Source organism: Pollachius pollachius (assembly GCF_949987615.1).
Source record: "Pollachius pollachius genome assembly, chromosome: 15".
Classification (NCBI taxonomy): Eukaryota; Metazoa; Chordata; class Actinopteri; order Gadiformes; family Gadidae; genus Pollachius; species Pollachius pollachius.
This window is the reverse complement of record NC_136948.1, coordinates 14,969,385-14,987,792: the sequence shown is the minus strand read 5'-3', so window position 1 is coordinate 14,987,792 and position 18,408 is coordinate 14,969,385. Positions and strand designations below refer to the sequence as shown.

The following is an 18,408-nucleotide window of genomic DNA, read 5'->3' as shown; positions in this document are numbered from 1 at the left end:
CACTAAATGAGGGATTTGTTTCGCAGCATGGGGTGTACGCGAGCGCGGTCAGCGGCTAACGTGAAGAGGACTGCCACATAATGAAGTCTGATGCCGTTGTACCCCCCCTCTCCCTCAACACTGCAGAAACTCATTCACCAGAGCAGCCCCCAACCCCCCACCCCACCCCGTGAATGACATGAATGTCGCGGGGCCCGGGGTGTGTTAAAATGCCGCCAGTGTGTCCACCGTTGTGTCCCAAGGCCGATCTTTGGTCCCCTCAGCGTCTATGAGTCAGTGGCCTGCAGCCGGGCCCCACGCGGCTCCAAGGCCCTCCAGCCTTTTACCGAACCACCTCCACCTCCACCGCAATTATCTTAACAAGGGGGGATGTTATAAGCGACCATACACACTCATACGCAGACACACACACACACACACACAGTGAAGCACACAACTCTCTGCTCCCAGCACAGCTTCACCCTGCTCTATTTTTTTCCCTTTTGTTAGCCTTTACGTGTTGTGTGCGCTTTGTGTTGAGATATACATCAATTTATGCGTAATAATTGCATCTTTTTTCATGCAGGAGAACTACTCGTCACCGTGTCGTTGTTTTCGGTTGTTTTTTCTCATTACGGCTGCGCCGCTGTTTTCGTGTTTTTTTTTTTGCACAAACCGATCGAAAATGTTTTCCGTTATGTTGCGGTGAGCGGCGCGGAGAAACATCGCCCCGTGCTTCCATTGTGTGCGCCCAGCGGCGTGTGGCTGGCTCCGAAACAACACCACTGCTCTTCATTCTCACCCTTCTGCAAACGCGCCCCCCTCCCCACCTCGTGGGTGTCTGTATGTGTGTGCGACCCCCCCATGTATGTACGTACACAGGGACACACAGACTTGTGTGTGGTTTGCGAGCGAGTGAATGTGAGTGCGGCCGGCCCATCCGTCCATCTGTCCGTCCCCGTGTCCTCGGCCCCAGCCCCCACCCCCCCCCTTCTCTTCCCCACTAACGTCTCATCCCCTGCCCCCGTGACAGCGTGCCGGCGCTGGCCAGGGATGGTGTGGGACATGGAGTACCCCTGGGCCAAGCTGGACTGTAAGACCCTCTGCCTGCTTCTATCACGCTCAAGACGCATGACCGACCCCCCACCCCCACCTACCCACCCATAGAACCTTAGACCCTGTTTGACTCGGTACACGCCCCCCCCCCCACCCCACCCCACCCATCACTTCAACACCCATGGCCACCGCCAGCACCCGTAGGACGCGCTTGGTCGCCCTCTCTTTGTTCCTCTTCTCGTTTGTATTTTGACCGTTTTTGACGTGGAACCGAGCGAGGAAGGTTCGGCCAAACCACGGGTGTGTCTCCGTTTGGTTTATGACGATACCTGGGGTGTTTGAGCCCCCGCTGCCCCCCCCCCCTCCTGCCTTGCCCCCTCTCCTCCGGCCGCCACCTCGGTACCCAGCGAGCGCTGCTCAGCACTGTGCATGCGCCCCTGGCCCGGTCCAGCCCCGCCCTAACCCTTCGATCGGTGACCGTGACGCCTCACGCGCCATCACACAAGCTTCCACGCCTCCTCGCGATCACAACGTAGTTTTTGTTGTTGTTTTTTTTGTGTGCAATCATGCAAAATGTTAGATAGAAGATTGAAGTAAAAAACTAACTCCCAACACGATGCGAGTTCTGTTCAGCACCAGAGCTCACACACGCACAGGTATCACACACACACAGGTGTAGCTCACACACACACAGGTATCACACACACACAGGTGTAGCTCACACACGCACAGGTATCACACACACAGGTGTAGCTCACACACACACAGGTATCACACACACAGGTGTAGCTCACACACACACAGGTATCACACACACAGGTGTAGCTCACACACACACACACACACACACAGGTATCACACAGACACAGGTGTAGCTCACACACAGGTATCACACAGACACAGGTGTAGCTCACACACAGGTATCACACAGACACAGGTGTAGCTCACACACAGGTATCACACACACAGGTGTAGCTTGCACACATGCAGGCATCACAAACACCGGGGTAGCTCACACACACGCACAGGTATCACACACATAGGTGTAGCTCACACACACACACACACACACACACACACACACACACACACACACACACAGGTATCTCACACAAAGCTCACACAAGCTGAAGGTGACATACACACCGGTGTAGCTCACACACACACCGGTGTAGCTCACACACACACACACCGGTGTAGCTCACACACACACCGGTGTAGCTCACACACACACCGGTGTAGCTCACACACACACACACCGGTGTAGCTCACATATTTTCACCCAGCTTTCTCCACAGACCTCCTAACTATCTCACATTGGTTTTGGGATGAATCACCTGTGTGCTGTTAGTGCGTGTCTAACACTAACGTTTGATCCACCTCTAATCACCTGTAAGTGGACCCCTCCCCCGGCCCCCCACTGTTGGGGACTAACGTTGATGTTCCACACAGGCTACCTGGATGTGTCCATCGTCCAATCACTGGGCCCCTCAGCAGAACTGTGTTGTGTTTTAAGAGTAACCAAACACTATAACTGCCAGGCGTTGTCACACGCCATAAAGAGCGACATCACTTGGCAGTCAACACAAGCGAATCAGAAAAGCGGCCGCAGTGACCCCGTTTCACCAGAGGGGGTGCTGTTGCTGCGGTTGGACTGAGCGTTTGGTTACTCTTGAAGCCATGTGTTGTGGTGTGGTGTTTAAAGTGGCGTGCCGTGCTGTGCTGTGTCGCCGCCTTCTTATACGATGCTCTGCTCTCTGTGTGTGTGTGTGTGTGTGTTCTTTCTTTTTAGATTAAAAAAAATCTTAAAGGTCAGATAAACGGTATTTGATGAAGAAGGTAAGCTCCGACTCGGACCAGAAGCCATTTTGGTATTTTGTTCTTTTTTTACCGGATGGCCTTCAAAACCAACTAACCCCCCACACTGCTGCCTCTTTACCCTTTCGTTCTTGGTTCGTTACTAACTAAGCTTCCTCTCTTGAATGCTACGCTGATAAAGGCACGGGGCCGTGCACCATACGCCCGGTTGATTATTGTGTTGGGAGAGGGTGCTACTGTTGTCCTAGGGCCAGGTGTGTGGGGGGGGGGGGGGGGGGGGGGATTGAGCCTGACGAGGCGCGCCGCAGAGACAATTAGCACCTGACCCCGACGTAGCGGCATGGGCGACAACGGCTACACTTCTGGGCACCCGCTCCATGCATGTGGCTCGCCTTTATCCCTCTAAAACCGGCGTAACGCTGTTCTCATTCCTCTCCTTTATCTACCACCGCCCCCCCCCCCCCCCCCTCCTCCTCCTCCTCCTCTGTCTCCCCGCCTCCCTGGTTTCCTCCTGGTTGGAGAGGGCCTGTTTGCCCGGGGCGGGCTCTCTGAGACTAACACCTGCCGCACGGGAAGACATCTTTGTCGTCCGAAGCCTTGTTTGAACTGCTGCAGGGGACCAATGACAGAGCAGGCCCTGTCTCTCTCTTTTGTTCTCTCTCTTGCTCTCTCTGTCTCTCTGTGTCCCCTCTCTCACTCTCTCTCTCTCTTGCTCTCTGTCTGTCTGTCTGTCTGTCCTCTCTCTCGCTCTCTCTCTCTGTTCTATCTTTTCTCTCTCTCTCTTTTCTATCTGTTCTCTCTCTCTGTTCTCTCTGTTCTCTCTCAGTCTCTCTGTCTCTGTTTCTCTCTCTCTCCTTTTCCAATCTCTTTTCACCCCTGAATCTCTCTCTGAGCGGAAATTCTGGCCTCATGATGATGTTAACGATGACACATTAGTCTTTCCCTTATCTGGCTTATTTCCCCCCTCCCTATCCCCCCACCTCCTTCACTCAAGAACTTAACGTCATACAGAGCAGAAAGGGATGCAGAAGCAGCTGCTAAGTGCTGTGGCGGCGAGCAGGGGGACAGTAAAAATGTTCCAGCGTAAATGGTGGCTATAGAGGATTAGTCTCTAGAGTGAAGGGTTAGAGTAAGGGGGGGGGGGGGGGGGGGGATAAAGACCTTGACGACCGTAGAGTTCATCAGCAGGTTTGGCTAAAAGCTGTCTAATTCGCACATACCTGTACGATTAGGTCGATAGAAGGTGGGGGTGGGGTGGGGTTATTTATGGAAATGAAGGATGGTACCGTTTTTTTTTTTTGGTGGTGTTGTGTAGGAATGGGCAATGTGTCAGGTGGCGGAATGCTGCGCTGCCTTTGTTTGTGTTTGTGACTACAGTGTCACACACACACACACACACACACACACCCCTAACAACAGCCACCCCCATCCCTCCCATCTATAGCCAAGCCCCTCCTCTTTTTTATATTCATATGCAGATTGTGAGCAAGTACACACACACACACACACACACACACACACACACACACACACACACACGGTCCTCCCAGAGCGCTGGGTGAGGCGGGCCCCGGCGGCCCCTGATGCTGCTGGTGTCCAGCGGGCCTGCAGAGTGTCTGTTGCTCCAGCCATCTGCCGTCTCTTTTAGCCGGCGCAACTTGAGATGCCTCTGATAAACGGCAGGGAGGGGAGGACACACACACACACACACACACACACACACACACACACACACACACACACACACACACACACACACACACACACACACACACACACACACACACACACACACACACACACACTCACACACACAAATACAGATACACACATACACACACAAATATACACACATATACATACACGCTTATGCATACACGCATACAGATACACACACACACGCATACACTTGAACACATAAACACACACACACAGATATGCACACACACACACACACGCATACACTTGAACACACAAACACACACACAGATATACACACATACATGCACACAGATACACAAAAACACACACACACACAAACGAGGGTCTAGGAAAGGAAATAGGCGAGCAGATGCTGCCCTGACAAAGCAGGAAAGTTGTTTAAACTGGGAACACGGACGCCATTGGATGGGATTTTGGGGGGCGGCTCTGGGGGGAGGAGACAGGGAATATATGGAGAAAAGAATTGGCATCATCTGCTTTGTACGATGTACATGACCTATTGTTTTCAGCTTAGTTTTGCCTAGCTTGCTTTAAAGTGGCTTTAGAGCATGTGAATTATTTCCTTCCCGTAATGTGACAAGGAGGTGCTTGTTCGGTCGGGGGTTAGCTTCGGAGAGCTCTTCCACTGCACCGGCGCATGTGTAGAAGGCATGACATTCACCCTGCACTGCAATGACTAGGATTCATCCACTCACCGTTTCAACAAAATATTCTTCAACCACAACAAAAATCATCGGGCTCAGACACTGCTTTTAATCATGTACTAAATCTTATATTTTCTATTTTGCTGGTAAATAAAAGGAAAACAATAAATTAAGCAGCCCGGGTGATCTGGTTCTGGGGAGCGGTCTTGTGCATGACAAAGCATGCTGGGAAATTCTGCCAAAATCACACAAAGCCTGGTGGGATCCCTGCCACGTCTGACCATCTCTCTCACTCTTCCTCTTCCTCTCTCGCTCCCTCCCTCCCTCTCTCTCTCTCTCTCTCTCTCCCAGGCTCCCTCACAGGCAGCACCAGCGCTGAGAACGGCGTGGCCTCGGTAGCCACGGACTCTGTCGACCAGGTGTCTCCCCCAATACCCCGTGCCACAAAGAACCGAGTTTCCGGTAAACTCCGAAGATCTGCCAGCGCTATTAGCAAGTCGTCCACCTGAGCTCTGTGAACCCCGTCCTCCCCACTCTCGCTCTACCCCTCCATAAGTACAGCCTTTGAACTATTCCTCAAACTAAAACCTCACATATCCCCCCCGAAACGCCGCCATGACTGCAGACATTTTGGTAGCCTCTCCCTCTATATATATATACATATATATATCTATTGTCCCGTGATCGAACATGTAAATGGAGCACATTGCAATTGTCTTGTTTTTATCCATTTAAAAAAGCGTCCACTGTCTGTTTACTTCTCCAATGCATTTCCTTGTGTCTCGGGTGGTCGGCTGCTTCAAGAACGACGGACCCCCGGAGACGGTGACTTATTTATGTGTGCGTGGGCTTCGGCTGAAGTAGGACTCTGTGACTCCCTTCACGTGTTTAATTGAACCTGTGATTTTTTCCTCGTGCGCGTTTCTTTCTGTCTCTCTTTGTGCCCGAGCAAAAACAAAAAACCACTGGAGAGCGGTGGGAGGGTGTGGGGTTAACGGATGGCGCTGCATCTATTCCCGCTCCAGGTAGTAAACACTGGACGAAAACCGGACGGTTCTCCTGAACCTGGCAGGGAGAGATCCTCATTTCCTGCCCCTATGTTCTCTTACCAAAACCGGGGAAAGACTGTTTTTAACCTACTCGAATGTTGGATCTTATGCATCGATTTTGTTCCTTTGTTGTTTTTCTTGGTTCCTTGGGTCGGTTCTAATGCTCCTTTCTTGTTCTGGTTAATTTTTTCTCGATGTTTTGGACCGAACCTAGTGGGTGAAATTGTTGTCTAGAAAGGTCTGCACTGTCTGGAGCACTTATACAGACACGGTTCTGGCTCTGGGAGACTGAGCATGCTCGGTAGAAGGTTCAGTTTTTCTTATTCTTTTTACATTTTAATTATGTTGAAGCCAGGCTGAGCAAATTATGTTGTCTTTCCAACCTGGAGTTGAATCTACACTCGTTTTCAGTACAATTTTTATCGCTGTTGGTTTCCTGTGTTTTAAATTAATTCCGATAGATTCTGCCATGCTATGATTTATGCAACCACTGGAACGAGAAGAGACGGTGTAATTGTTTTCTAATGTGATTTTCCTTTGACTTCCGTCCGGTTGTTCAAGCTCAGTTCCTCCTCCTCCTCCTCCTCCTGTCCCTCCTATGCCATCATCTTCTCCTCCTTCTCCCTTCTTCCGAGTGGAGAGAAAGATCACATTCCGACGTCGCATCCCATGTCTTTTGCACTCGCTGTCGTCGAAGAACTTGCGATGGCTGTTTCTTATTTTTTATGTCTTTGCGTCTAAATTGCTTTAAAAGTTGATTTGCTTTCGTGCACGTTTTGTTGATGTTTGTGTGTGTGTGTGTATAAATATATAAGGGGACAGAGTGAGATAAAGTGATATATTTGATTTATTCTGCTGTAGTGATGTGTAAACGTGTCCACATGCTGTTTGAGAGGCGATCTTACGCCAGGACCTCAGGTGAAACTTTACTACGTGCACTGGTGTGTGTGTGTGTGTGTGTGTGTGTGTGTGCGTGTGATTGTGTATGTGTGTGTGTTGCAGAAGGGAGCCACGGTGGTTGTCGTTGTTGTTGTTTTTATTTGTAAGTGTGTGTCCAAGGAGCTTCCCACCCAGTTTCCTGTGCACTATCTTCCCACTCTGATCCTTCACCATTACCCACTTCCTCCCCCCGATCCATCGGCCCCTAAACTCATCTCCAACGGATCTGCGTCTTCGCCCTGGCATCCTGGGTCACGCCTCGCCGCACACAAACAAATAGCAATGTGCAGACACTCTCCCTGCACACACACACACACACACACACATCTCCTGCTCCCTGTGACTGAGCGTCCGCTGTGTTTCGGTCCCACGGTGCGCATGTGAACAGGCTGTCCTGCTCCCTGGGCGCCGTGGTTACTCTTTATTACAGGTGCTGCTGCTCTCCAGCTCTGCCCACCGGTGGAGTCAGATGACACCGTGTCTCCCTCCTCCTCCTCCTCGTTCCCATGCTACAGCCCTCTCTCCCCCCCCCCCCCTCCCGTCCCCGTGTAGCCTCCCAGGGGCCCAATGGGAGGGTCGGGATCAGGTGGGGCAGGTGTCGAGGTGGCACGCCGCATCCGTGATCCAGCAACCCCTCCTAGCAACGGCGCAGGCTGAAAGTGCTCCGATGCCACCTCCAAGCTGCCCATTTCCGTTGTCATGGTAGCCAGGTGTTATTCAAGCAGAAACACACATACGCAACCTCTAAGGGGCTCCACCCATGGCTGTAACACTATCCCCATCTGTTGCATTACTATGCCTCATCTCCCCACCCCACCCCCCCTCCACCCCATCCTTCTCCATCTCGTCTTTGTTTTGTTGCTTGCGTCTTGTTTCTGTTGTTAATTGACTTCCTGTTCCCCACTCTTCAACCTATAGCATCTACGCAACTTCGGGCTTTTGAGATGAAAGTCTGTTTAGTTTGTTTGTTTTGCACATCTTTTGAATGTATAGATTAAAAGCCTCTGAGCAGTTTCTAGCTTTTCCCGCTCTCTCGCAAGGCTGAGAACAGCCCAGGGTGTTGATTAAAGATACTAGTGTGTAGATTATGTTTGTAGATCCATGTTGATGCATTGGGGATTAAGGAGTTGTTTAGTTTGGACCAAGATAAGGAATGTGTCTTATATGTGTGCTGGTTTCTAATCATGTGATGCAACAGAGATTTTGTCCGTTAGTTTGTTCTGGTTTGGTGTTTCTGGTTTAGGAACTCTTGTCCTTTGTGAGCAAGACCCCAGGGCTCCTGAACCTACTGAATATAAATACAATAATGCTTGTAATATAACCTTTGTATATGAGGAAGAGGGTGAAAAGCTTGAAGCATCATTACTTGTGAACATATCAAACTGTTTTTAATGACCGAAGTTCTGCTATCTTTATTAGAAATGTGAAAATCAAAAACATTTCATTAAATTAATTTGGAATTCTACCTTGCATTAGTCACCGCTTTTTCTTGGCTGGTCTGCATTCAGTTCTTTTATATTAAAAGGCTGCAGAAGGTTGTGTGTGTGTGTGTTTGTGTGTGTGTGTGTGTGTGTGTGTGTGCGCGTGCGTGCATGAACGGCCCCCATGTCAGAGAAGCGTGTGCGTGTGTGTGAGGAGGGAGTAAGGGCTGACGTGAGGCTCTGTCTGCGGGCCTTATGACCCTGTTCCAGAGGGCCAGCAGCAGGGTAACCTGACCCTCCTCCCATCTGTCTCCCCTGCTGCTCCCCCAGCGCTCTGATGGCCGGCCCTGAATAATGGAGCCATAACCAGGAGGTACAGGTGCACTGTCTGTGGCACCCGGCGCTGCCCTGTCCTGCCCCACTGCCGGGACGCCCATGATTTACCCATGTTGACTCCGGTCAAAGTCCCCTTTAGCCCGGCCGTGTATTCCTGTGTGTGCAGTGTGATCAGGGCTTCCCTGGTGCTAATAACTATCGGCTATTAGGTTAGAGGGAATCAGTGTGGAAATGACCACAGGCTCAAGTCCTGTTAGACCTATTCTGGCAATTATTCGTTATGGTTTTATACAGAACTAGCGATGGTCCATTTTCAGGTTTTCGAATATTATAAAAGAAGAATACTTTTAAGGTCACTTCTTTAAGAGAGAAAGGGTTTATTTGTGATTGTAATTTTGACAAATTCATAGCAGGCTATTTCCGTTTTTTGTGGCACTGACCTTTACCTGAATTTGCAGTTGACCGGTTGACAATCCCACCTTTTTCCTTGATTACTTTATTTCAACATAGAAACGAGCTGACACGAACACAAAGAAGAGGTTTTAATACGACTTAATGGACATGTTAGGCAGGTGAGCAAAGGCCCGATGTGTGCCCTGGCCCATGTAGAATCTGAACTTATCGAGTCTTTTCATGTAGGCTAACTGCCTTGGAGGTGAACTCTGCCACCTCCTTGTCCCCGTCTGCGATTGATTAGGCAGAATTTATGAGTTGAAGTGCTTCTATGTGCAAGTGAAAGGATGTCATTGGAGCCTCTGCAGTTACAATTTATCGTCTGGCCTAAACTAACCTAATTAATCGAGAATCGAAAGCAGCATGACGAAGGAATCAATGTGTTTTAAGTGAAACTGCATCTTCCTTCTATGTGAGTCTTTTTTCATGGAAATGTATATTTTTAAATGTTTCAAGTTAAGATTTAGTAATTGCTACACCAAAGTTCCAAGTAGAAACGGATTCAGGCATTGTGCATGTTTGCGATTGTAAATGTGTTTATTTAGGTATATTGACAAATAGCCTGTAGAATTGTAGAAAGCTATTAACACTTGTAAATGTTTCCTATTCTTAGGCCAAATATTATTTTAATATTGTAATTAGGATCATTTAAAAATAACATTAAGTGAATGTCAATCTGTTCTTTCGAAATCAGTAAAATGGACCATTTGAAACAACGGTGAGATTTCATAGGCTATTAAAATATTAGACTACTTTTATAAAAAAATATATAAATATTATATTTATTAGTTAAATAGCCACAACATTTAAAATAAATTGATCAGTAATGTAGTTCAACTAGTCCATGTCTGTTGCTTTCCACAACTTTCAGAAAGTGATTTGACGAAAGTTAGGAGTCAAGATGTCCTTTGAAAATATTTTATTTTAATAGACAACAACGATATACACATACAATCAAAGCGCTATAAAAGCCAACATTTATGAAAATAACGCGTCCTTAAAAAAGATTGCATCTAAGATAAGAGCTTTACGTTTTACAAGAGCTGTGGAGATTGAAGATTAAAATCGACCCACGACAATTATCACAACTCATAAATTGGACAACACATTTGGCTACGACATGTAAACTGCCAGAACGATTCACAAAATAATCACACGACACAACAATAAGTTACATAAAATAATTAGAATAAATAAATAAATAAAATTAGGATGAAAAATATTGCAACAATCTTCAATAATAAAATATGTGCCAGCATTCAAAATAAAACAAAATAACAAAATCGATGTTGACTTTTTAAGGCAGTTATACAGCGGAATTTGGATGTGGATGTGAACTATTCAGACTAGGCTTGTTTGTATTCTAAAGGCATTTGTGGTTCTACTAGAAGGGAATGCTTCGGTTTCTTTTTCTTAAGACAAAATTGATAGGTTTTGTCGTTCACACACCAGCGTAAAGCTACGATCACGGTCGGTGATTTCAAAGGCTTGGATGAAAAAGAAGGATGGTGGGACTTTTAAAACATTTCTTAGGTCTATAAGCTATAGTTAGCACGTGTGCCGTCTAGAAAAATACCCTTTTAACAGTCAAACTAACCCTTTGTATTCTTTTGATAAACTAATTTGAGGAAAAAAATCTCAAAATAGACCTATATGTTACTCAAGATATAGAGAAGCGTTCAACAATCACTGATTGGCATGAAAAAGACACCTCATGAAACACCATTTAAACATCAAGTTGCCCTGCCTCCTCGCGGGCCTACAGTAGTACTATGGCAATGTTCTCACAAAAAACAATTCTTTCATCCAAAGACACATTTCTTTTTTCCCCGTCAAAGGCACGAAGGTTGTCTTCTCTCTTAGCAGGCGGGTCGCACGGGCATTTGGAGCAGGATGACCTGCCTGTTCTCAGACGGGTGGCACTTGTTTATGTGCCTGGTGAGTCCCGGCGAGCTGTAGAACGTGGCGGGGCAATACTTGCAGGGGTAAACCTGGGAGGAGTGCATGAGACGCAAGTGTCTCTCCTGGCTGGCCCTGTTGGTGAAATTCTCCCCGCACACGGGGCACAGTAGGCAGTCCACGGGGCTCAAATTAAGGGGACTTTGGTTCGCGGTTTCCTCTGAGGATGATGATGATGAGGAGGAGGAGGAAGAGGAAGAGGATGCTGAGGAGGAGGATTCGGGCGCCTGGTCTCCCACCAGCACGCGGTCGTTGTTTTGAAATCCCTGCTGCTGCTGCTGCTGCTGCTGCTGCTGCTGCTGCTGCTGCTGCTGCTGCTGCTGCTGCTGCAGCTGCTGCTGCTGCTGCTGGTGCTGCTGCTGCTGCTGCTGCTGTAACTGCAACTGCTGCTGCTGCTCCTCGTACACTTTCTTCTGCATGGCCTGGTGGGCTAAGGTGTGTTTTCTTAGGTATGCTTGACGTTTGAACCTTTTGCCGCAGACGTTGCAGTCGAATAAACCATCTTCAGATCCCGATTCGGACAGGCCTGGGCTCGGGGTGTCCCTGTCACTCAGTAGTTCGGCGTGTCGCATGTCTTTGGCTTCCTCGGGGTGGACGGGCTTCGCGCTGCAGGGCATTTTGGCGATTTCAGACTTGACGCCGTGCGGAGGCGGCAGCCCGGCGGCGCTGGCCCGGGGTTTGTGCCAGCGACGGTGCGACGCGAGGTTCGCCGGGCAGCTGAACATCTTGTCGCACTCGGGACACCTATACTCTACCCTCACGATACGGGAGCACTTGTGCTGGGCTAAGGAGAAGGGGTCCGCATACGCCTCCTTACACAGCTGGCAGACGAACTCCCCTAAAGGCTTATTCCCTCCCGCTGATTGAGAGCGCGGTTTCGTCTCCAGCGGCCCCTCTTTGATTTTGAGACCGAGCACCGGCGAAGTTGTCATTTCGTCTTCAAAGTTGAGCTTGCGGATGGCTTTGGGTTTCTTGGAGGACGGTTTCGCTTTGCGTTCTGCGTGGTCACTCGCGGGTCTCTTGGTGGCGGCCCGGGCGGTGGGGACTGAGGGGACTGCCGGGATGGTGCTGCTGGTGGTGGTGCTGATGCTGCTGCCGGTGCTGCTGCTGGTGGTGCCGCTGCGGTTGCTGTTGCTGGTGCCGATCTTCAGATCCACGGGGGCGAAAAGGACGCTGTCTATGTTAGAGAGGGAGGCGGGCGTGGGGAATGACTCGGCAGAAATTGGCGAGCCAAGGTTGAAACTTCTCTCGAAATATCCCCGCTCGTGGTCCTTGCTCACGGGGCGGGTGGGGCTGTAGAGCGCCTGGTACACCGCCTCGGGGTTGCCGAATTGCCCCGGCTTCTCCAGCCTGGGGACCGGCGCGTCCGCGGCGAGATCCGGCGACGGTGCCGCGCGGTAAGGGAGGGACGCCACGACGGACACGGGCAGGAAAGAGTCCGCCCCGTGGATGCTGGGAAAGGTAGCCGGGTGGGGGTGGTCCTGGAGGTCATCTTCTTCCGAACGAGTCCTATACGAAACATGTGCGGATTTTCTGTTTCTTTTCACTAGAAATCCTTTGGGCATCTTTGCGAATGATGATTGCAAGGCACTTTGGAGCGGTGGAAGAGGTCTCGAGTATCCAGGTTTGTTGAAATGATGGCACCAACAGGAAGCAGTATCGGACTTTATCTTTCAATTCTATCGATCCTTCTGTTGCTGAAATGTTTTCGTCTCCAAGGCATAGCTCCACTCTTTTTATGCCGGGGTGATGCTATTGTTCTCGCCCCCTGTTGCCGCATCCCCGACCAATCACACGCCGCCGAGATCCCAGCGGATTCAGTTGTGGGAGGGCTTGAATTCTGGGTTTGGTGGATTTCGTTGGATGATGTGCAGATAGCTTAGCAGATGTACTTGCGGTTTATTACATTAAGGTGCGCGCGCAGCCCCACCCCGGCCGAGGCACACGCCGGACCCTCCTCCTTTTACGGTCTGATGGCTCCCTATACAAATGCACACGTGCCACGGCTTTGTGGCTCTCCTCTGGGGGCCACAGAGCTGCCAAAAGGAAATGTCCATCAACGCTACAATCATCACAATTTAGAAGGTTTACGAAAAGTTTCATAATACATACCCAAACAGCGTTAACGTTTGCGTAATTTCTTAACAATAAGTATTTCAAACGATAGTAGCCTACATCAAAGTGACAGTACAGAAATGCCTGTTGTGTGTTAAAAACCAGGCTACCCAGAGTGAAAACGTAATATTTCTTTCAGATTTGATTGTAAACCTTCTCTTCGTGTTATTTAACGCGTGGTGTTTCTCATATGCGCAACGTGGTTATGGGTTCGACCAATACTAAAGCTCAAATTGTACTTCCATTCTATTAAATCATATGTTATAAAAAAAAAAAGCCTATACTCTGAAGACTAAATCTTTATGGGGGGGGGGGGGGGGGGGGGGGGGGCACGTGTCTGCCTTGGTAGTTTAACTCGACATATAAATCACGACCAGATCTCGCTGCATACATAAGTAATAAGAAGAACCCTCTTGTCTTTTGTGCACAATGGCCACGTCTGCCCACGCTGGATATCCCTTTTTTTCGTTTGAAAGGCAAATTGACCTCTTCACTGTGAAACAGGACCCACGGCCAATCTGGCCTACAGCGAGGCGCGTGCTGGGCGTAATCAGCGCGCCAGACAAAGAAGAAGGCCGCTGCACGAGCGCCCGCCCTCCCGCGCCCGCCCGCTCCCGCCACTGCTTGTGTTGTAAAATGCTGAACAAATAGCTTGTTCCCAATGGCCAAAATGCGGGGCTTATTGTTTACCGATTGGCAAGGTAGAAGACAGTTATATGCCGTTTATATTTTTATGATTTAATTGTAGTAGGCTATCTACACCAATAAAAAAGGTTTTGTGTCAAGATGTAATAGGCCTTTTTCGTTTTTCCACACAAACATAATTATGTTTTGGTATAGGCCTGAGTTTAATTCTTTGCCTAGCAAAGTGGATTACTCACCATCACTTTGTTGGGGCGAGCAAGGTTATTGTTTAAAAAGGTACTACATTGTTCAAATAAATCTAAAAGTTCCACCTATCATCAGAAGAATGTGTCACGTAAAGGAAAATACTGGAAAATAGTGGTGGTTGCTTGTTGTTACTTGACCGTATCCCGTATAAAAGTGCCCATAACAAATAGAATGCATCTTTTTTCGGTTTCTTTTTAAATAATACACATGTAGTAAATGGCTGGCGGGGGCATTCTCCCCGCTCCCCGACCAGTAAAGAATTAATCTCTATCGTCGGGTATTGTTCCCCTCATTTGCATAAAGCTGCAGTATGACCAAGTCAAATAATTACACAATCGAGCTGAGACGTTGGTCTGTTCCCTTCAATGGGCCTCTCTGTTACGACAGCTTCTCACCTGCTTGAACGCACACCGTTATCTTATAATTTGAAAGAAAACAATGTTTTTTTATCAAGCGACTGTTTTTAGTTCAGTGAAGGGGAAATGGAGTCGGCCTGACTTCTTTCTTAACTGGTAATCACAAAATAAAATATCCTCACTGTTCATTTTCAGGGGCGATGCATTTTATTTAGGCTATAATTATGTTTTTTTGTTTTTTTTGTTTATACCTAACATACCTAACTAAAGTTGTAGGCCTGTTTAAAAAAAAAAGTCACGTGATTGTGCTTCTTGCAATGTTAACCTAGCGGGTTGTTTGTTGTTCTCGTATATGCCTTCATAAAACCTCCGATGGCATTTAAACAAGTTCCTCTTTCTCCACTGATAATTTCACCAAAGAGGCTCGCTTTCAAATTGTGACCCTGATGCCTTCCATGGCTGTTTGCTCAGTGGCGCGTGCTGCCCTGCGCGAGGGGAAGCACCCAAGGATTGGCGCCGAAATTAGCATATAGCTGCAGCTCCGGCCCCCCACCACCACCTCCTAATGTAGGCTAAACTCCATTACCCTGCTACATTCTGCCTGTTTTGCCTCCAAATAATCACTGTGCGCTGTTTATAACATGATTAAAACATGTACAATTATACATAAGCGTTTTACAACGAGATTAGAGTTTGTCTAATATAAAAACCAATGCTTTTTTTTTTTTTTACTGCCGTCACTTTCAAACGCTGGCCTCCTCTTCGGCGTAGTTCGGAAGTAAACCCGTTCAGCGTCCATTGGATGGGAGCGCAGTTGTTATTTCACTGCACCACCCACAGGGTAAAAAGATAAATGCCGGATGGTAGGATGAGATTTATAGTGTTCTATCTTATTCCACTCTCATTCCACATTGTAGTTTTATTTATTCGACTGTTAAATCAGAGAGGAGGTAAAAGTTGGACATAATATTTTTTTTAAATATGCACATGTTTAATAATCCCCAATTCTCGGTTCTGCTCCTAATGTGAAGCCCATGTTGGCCCACCTGTGATTTGGTGTGTGGAATGTGGACATGCCTACAGGACTAATTGATGCTCGCGACATACAGCCGCCGCACTGTTGATCAATTGTTATAATGGATTAGCCTGCCTCCCTTTTGTCTATACTTGTAATCTGATAGAGCCCTCTTTCAGAACCATGGAGAGGGCAAAGCAAAGAACACAGGTTTAAACAGACTATAGCTATGGACACAAAACCTAAAACAAGCATGAACAATGGATACAATACACATTACACATTGGATATCCGTGCAGTGATTGGTTTGGAACAACAGTCATCTTGTATTGTATGATATTGTGCCCTGTTGCTGTCCATTGTTTCGGTGTCACAGTACGCTGAGAGACTTGAGTGATCAGTGTGGTCACCTCCTATTACCAGGGACCACCATGTGTGTAGTGTCATGTGTTTGAATTTATTAAGGCCTTCTCCCACCTCAACAGTCGCCCCCCCCTCCCCTGCAGAAGGTAAGATGACGGTTTTATGTTTATATCCAAAGAGCCACTGATTGCTTCTAATTGGACTGAATTTATTTAAAAGTCTGTACCAATGAGTTGGTTTCCTGCTCTATGAAAGATATTTCCTTCAGAACTCATCAGCAGTTTTGTTTTATCTTTGATGTGATGTATGCATCTCTGCTAAGAGTCAACTGACACATTCCATATGATATACAGAGTGTGTGTGTGTGTGTGTGTGTGTGTGTGTGTGTGTGTGTGTGTGTGTGTGTGTGTGTGTGTGTGTGTGTGTGTGCTTTCATTTGTGAGCAGCTGCTTTGACCAAAGATATTTCCACCAACCAGGTGGATGACAAGGAAGAAAGCTCCAACACTTCCTTTGTAAAGCATCAATGGAATCTGTCAATGATATGATCATATAATGTTAAGATATATCAGAAGTGTACCTCTAAAAAACACTCACACAAAGCCATAATGAACTTGAATGAATCCATGAATTGATCTAATAGTAATCAACAAACCAGGGTGAGGTAATTCCTCCTATTATTTCCTAAGCACACATCGCCGTCCGGGAAGGAAAAGGCCCCTAACAGAGAACATTATGACTGACCGATCAAACCATTAAATTGTACTTCCTTTATGAGATCAGAGATTAATAGCATCATATTAAAACATAGTTTGCCCGCATGGCAGTTGTGCAAGTCCCAGGGGCACGTTTAGCCCTAATTCACTCATTGAAAACACTGGAGTGTCTCCGTGTAATTGTTGCAGTCCATTGGTCGTTCGAGGCGGAGGCCCCCCCCCCCCCCCCCCCCTCCCAACCCGCAAGACCCCATCACAAGGCATGCCCTGGAATGTTAAACACTAATTCACCTCGGAAAGGCAGAGGTGGATGAAGTGATTGTTCTATCTGGGAGCTGATTAAAGCGACTCTGGCCCTGCGCTCTCTCCCTCCCCTCTCTGCAGCAGCTCCCCTCCATCCGACGTCCGTCCGTCCGTCAAATTCATTTCTGTATTCATGAGCCGCGGGACAAAGCGGCAGGCAGAGCAGCTGCCGTATCGCAGATAATAAGGCCAGCGGGCGCCAAATTCTCTGGCCCTGCCCCGCTTTTCTTTCAATTACTTCATAGGAGTACTGCAGGCACGGCTCCGCTGCGGGGGGGGGGGGGGGGCTGTGCATAGAGGCACAGTCGCTTTACATTCGCACACACATGCACACACACTCACACACACATAAACTGTCATCTCTCTCTCTCTCTTTCACTCTCTCTCACACACACAAACACCCACACAGCTTCTGCGTACGCACTGACAGTACCTAGGTACACAGAGGAGCAGGAGCCAAGCACAACAGCATTAAAGGCCAAAATCTGTGTACAGGGCATGATATCACATTGACATTGACATTCAGTTGTCAACACACAGACTTTTACACCAAAGAGACAAACGGGCACGGGCCATTAACATTGGCCTAATGAAGACTGTATTGGTATTGATTCAATGACTCAATGGAAGAACGACTGAAAGAGGAGCTATTCCTCGCAGAGTTCTTCTATGAGGGCTGCCATTAGTTTGATGACCGCGCGGACAGCAGATGAATCATCTCGGAACATGAGAGATGGAGTCTCAAAGAAACAAATGGCTCACATCGTTCTTCTATTGACAGATAACGAGCTGGCCAGCGGTACCACCTCATTCGCTGATCTCAGGCTGATCTCAGGCGCATGTGAAGGTCTATCTAGGAACAGGATCAGAGATGACTGGGGGTTACGTACGAAAATAACTTGCCATATCTTCTAAATACACGAACATCCTTTATTTGTATGCATTTTGCTTTGCAATTTGCTCATTGGAAAAATGACTACTACTCTCATGTATTCTCACATGTTCCCAGTGACGAGGCTTGGTAGGCCTAATTAATGACATCAATGCCATCCGCTGGCTCTAAACTAGTTCCGCTGTGAGGCAGCGGACCAGTTGCTCTCCATGGTACTGAAACCCTGGGCCTTGATGTTACATTTAGCAGCAGCAGCAGCCCCGTTCTGTCCTTCAGGGCATCAGCTCCTACAAAATGAACAAGAGCAATGCGTGGTACGGAGTGGCGGTCCCATTGAAATGTGACAGAGAGCTCGGGGCAACGCAGTGAATGCATGCATCTT

General features: G+C 48.1%; 2 protein-coding genes and 1 long non-coding RNA gene across 3 annotated transcripts in view; 2 read left to right on the top strand and 1 right to left on the bottom strand.

Moving 5' to 3' along the window:
- Positions 1–1,146, top strand: part of ralgapa2 (Ral GTPase activating protein catalytic subunit alpha 2) — a gene marked incomplete at its 3' end in the record, with an annotated part of 91,659 nt that extends 90,513 nt beyond the window's left edge. The window contains 1 exon segment of the mRNA XM_079752285.1: positions 1,013–1,146. Within this exon segment, the coding sequence (XP_079608411.1) occupies positions 1,013–1,146 (134 nt within the window).
- Positions 1,147–1,183: 37 nt separating this feature from the next.
- On the top strand, positions 1,184–8,672 carry LOC307087029. The gene is made up of 2 exons (XR_013812471.1): positions 1,184–2,874; positions 5,571–8,672. It is a non-coding gene; the product is annotated as an uncharacterized lncRNA (long non-coding RNA).
- A 2,604-nt stretch (positions 8,673–11,276) lies between these two features.
- On the bottom strand, positions 11,277–12,941 carry insm1b (insulinoma-associated 1b; the record flags this gene model as incomplete). The annotated part of the gene is given in 3 exon segments (XM_079752936.1): positions 11,277–11,536; positions 11,656–11,717; positions 11,719–12,941. Coding segments are annotated over 3 exon segments (1,545 nt in total).
- Between the last annotated feature and the right edge of the window lie 5,467 nt (positions 12,942–18,408).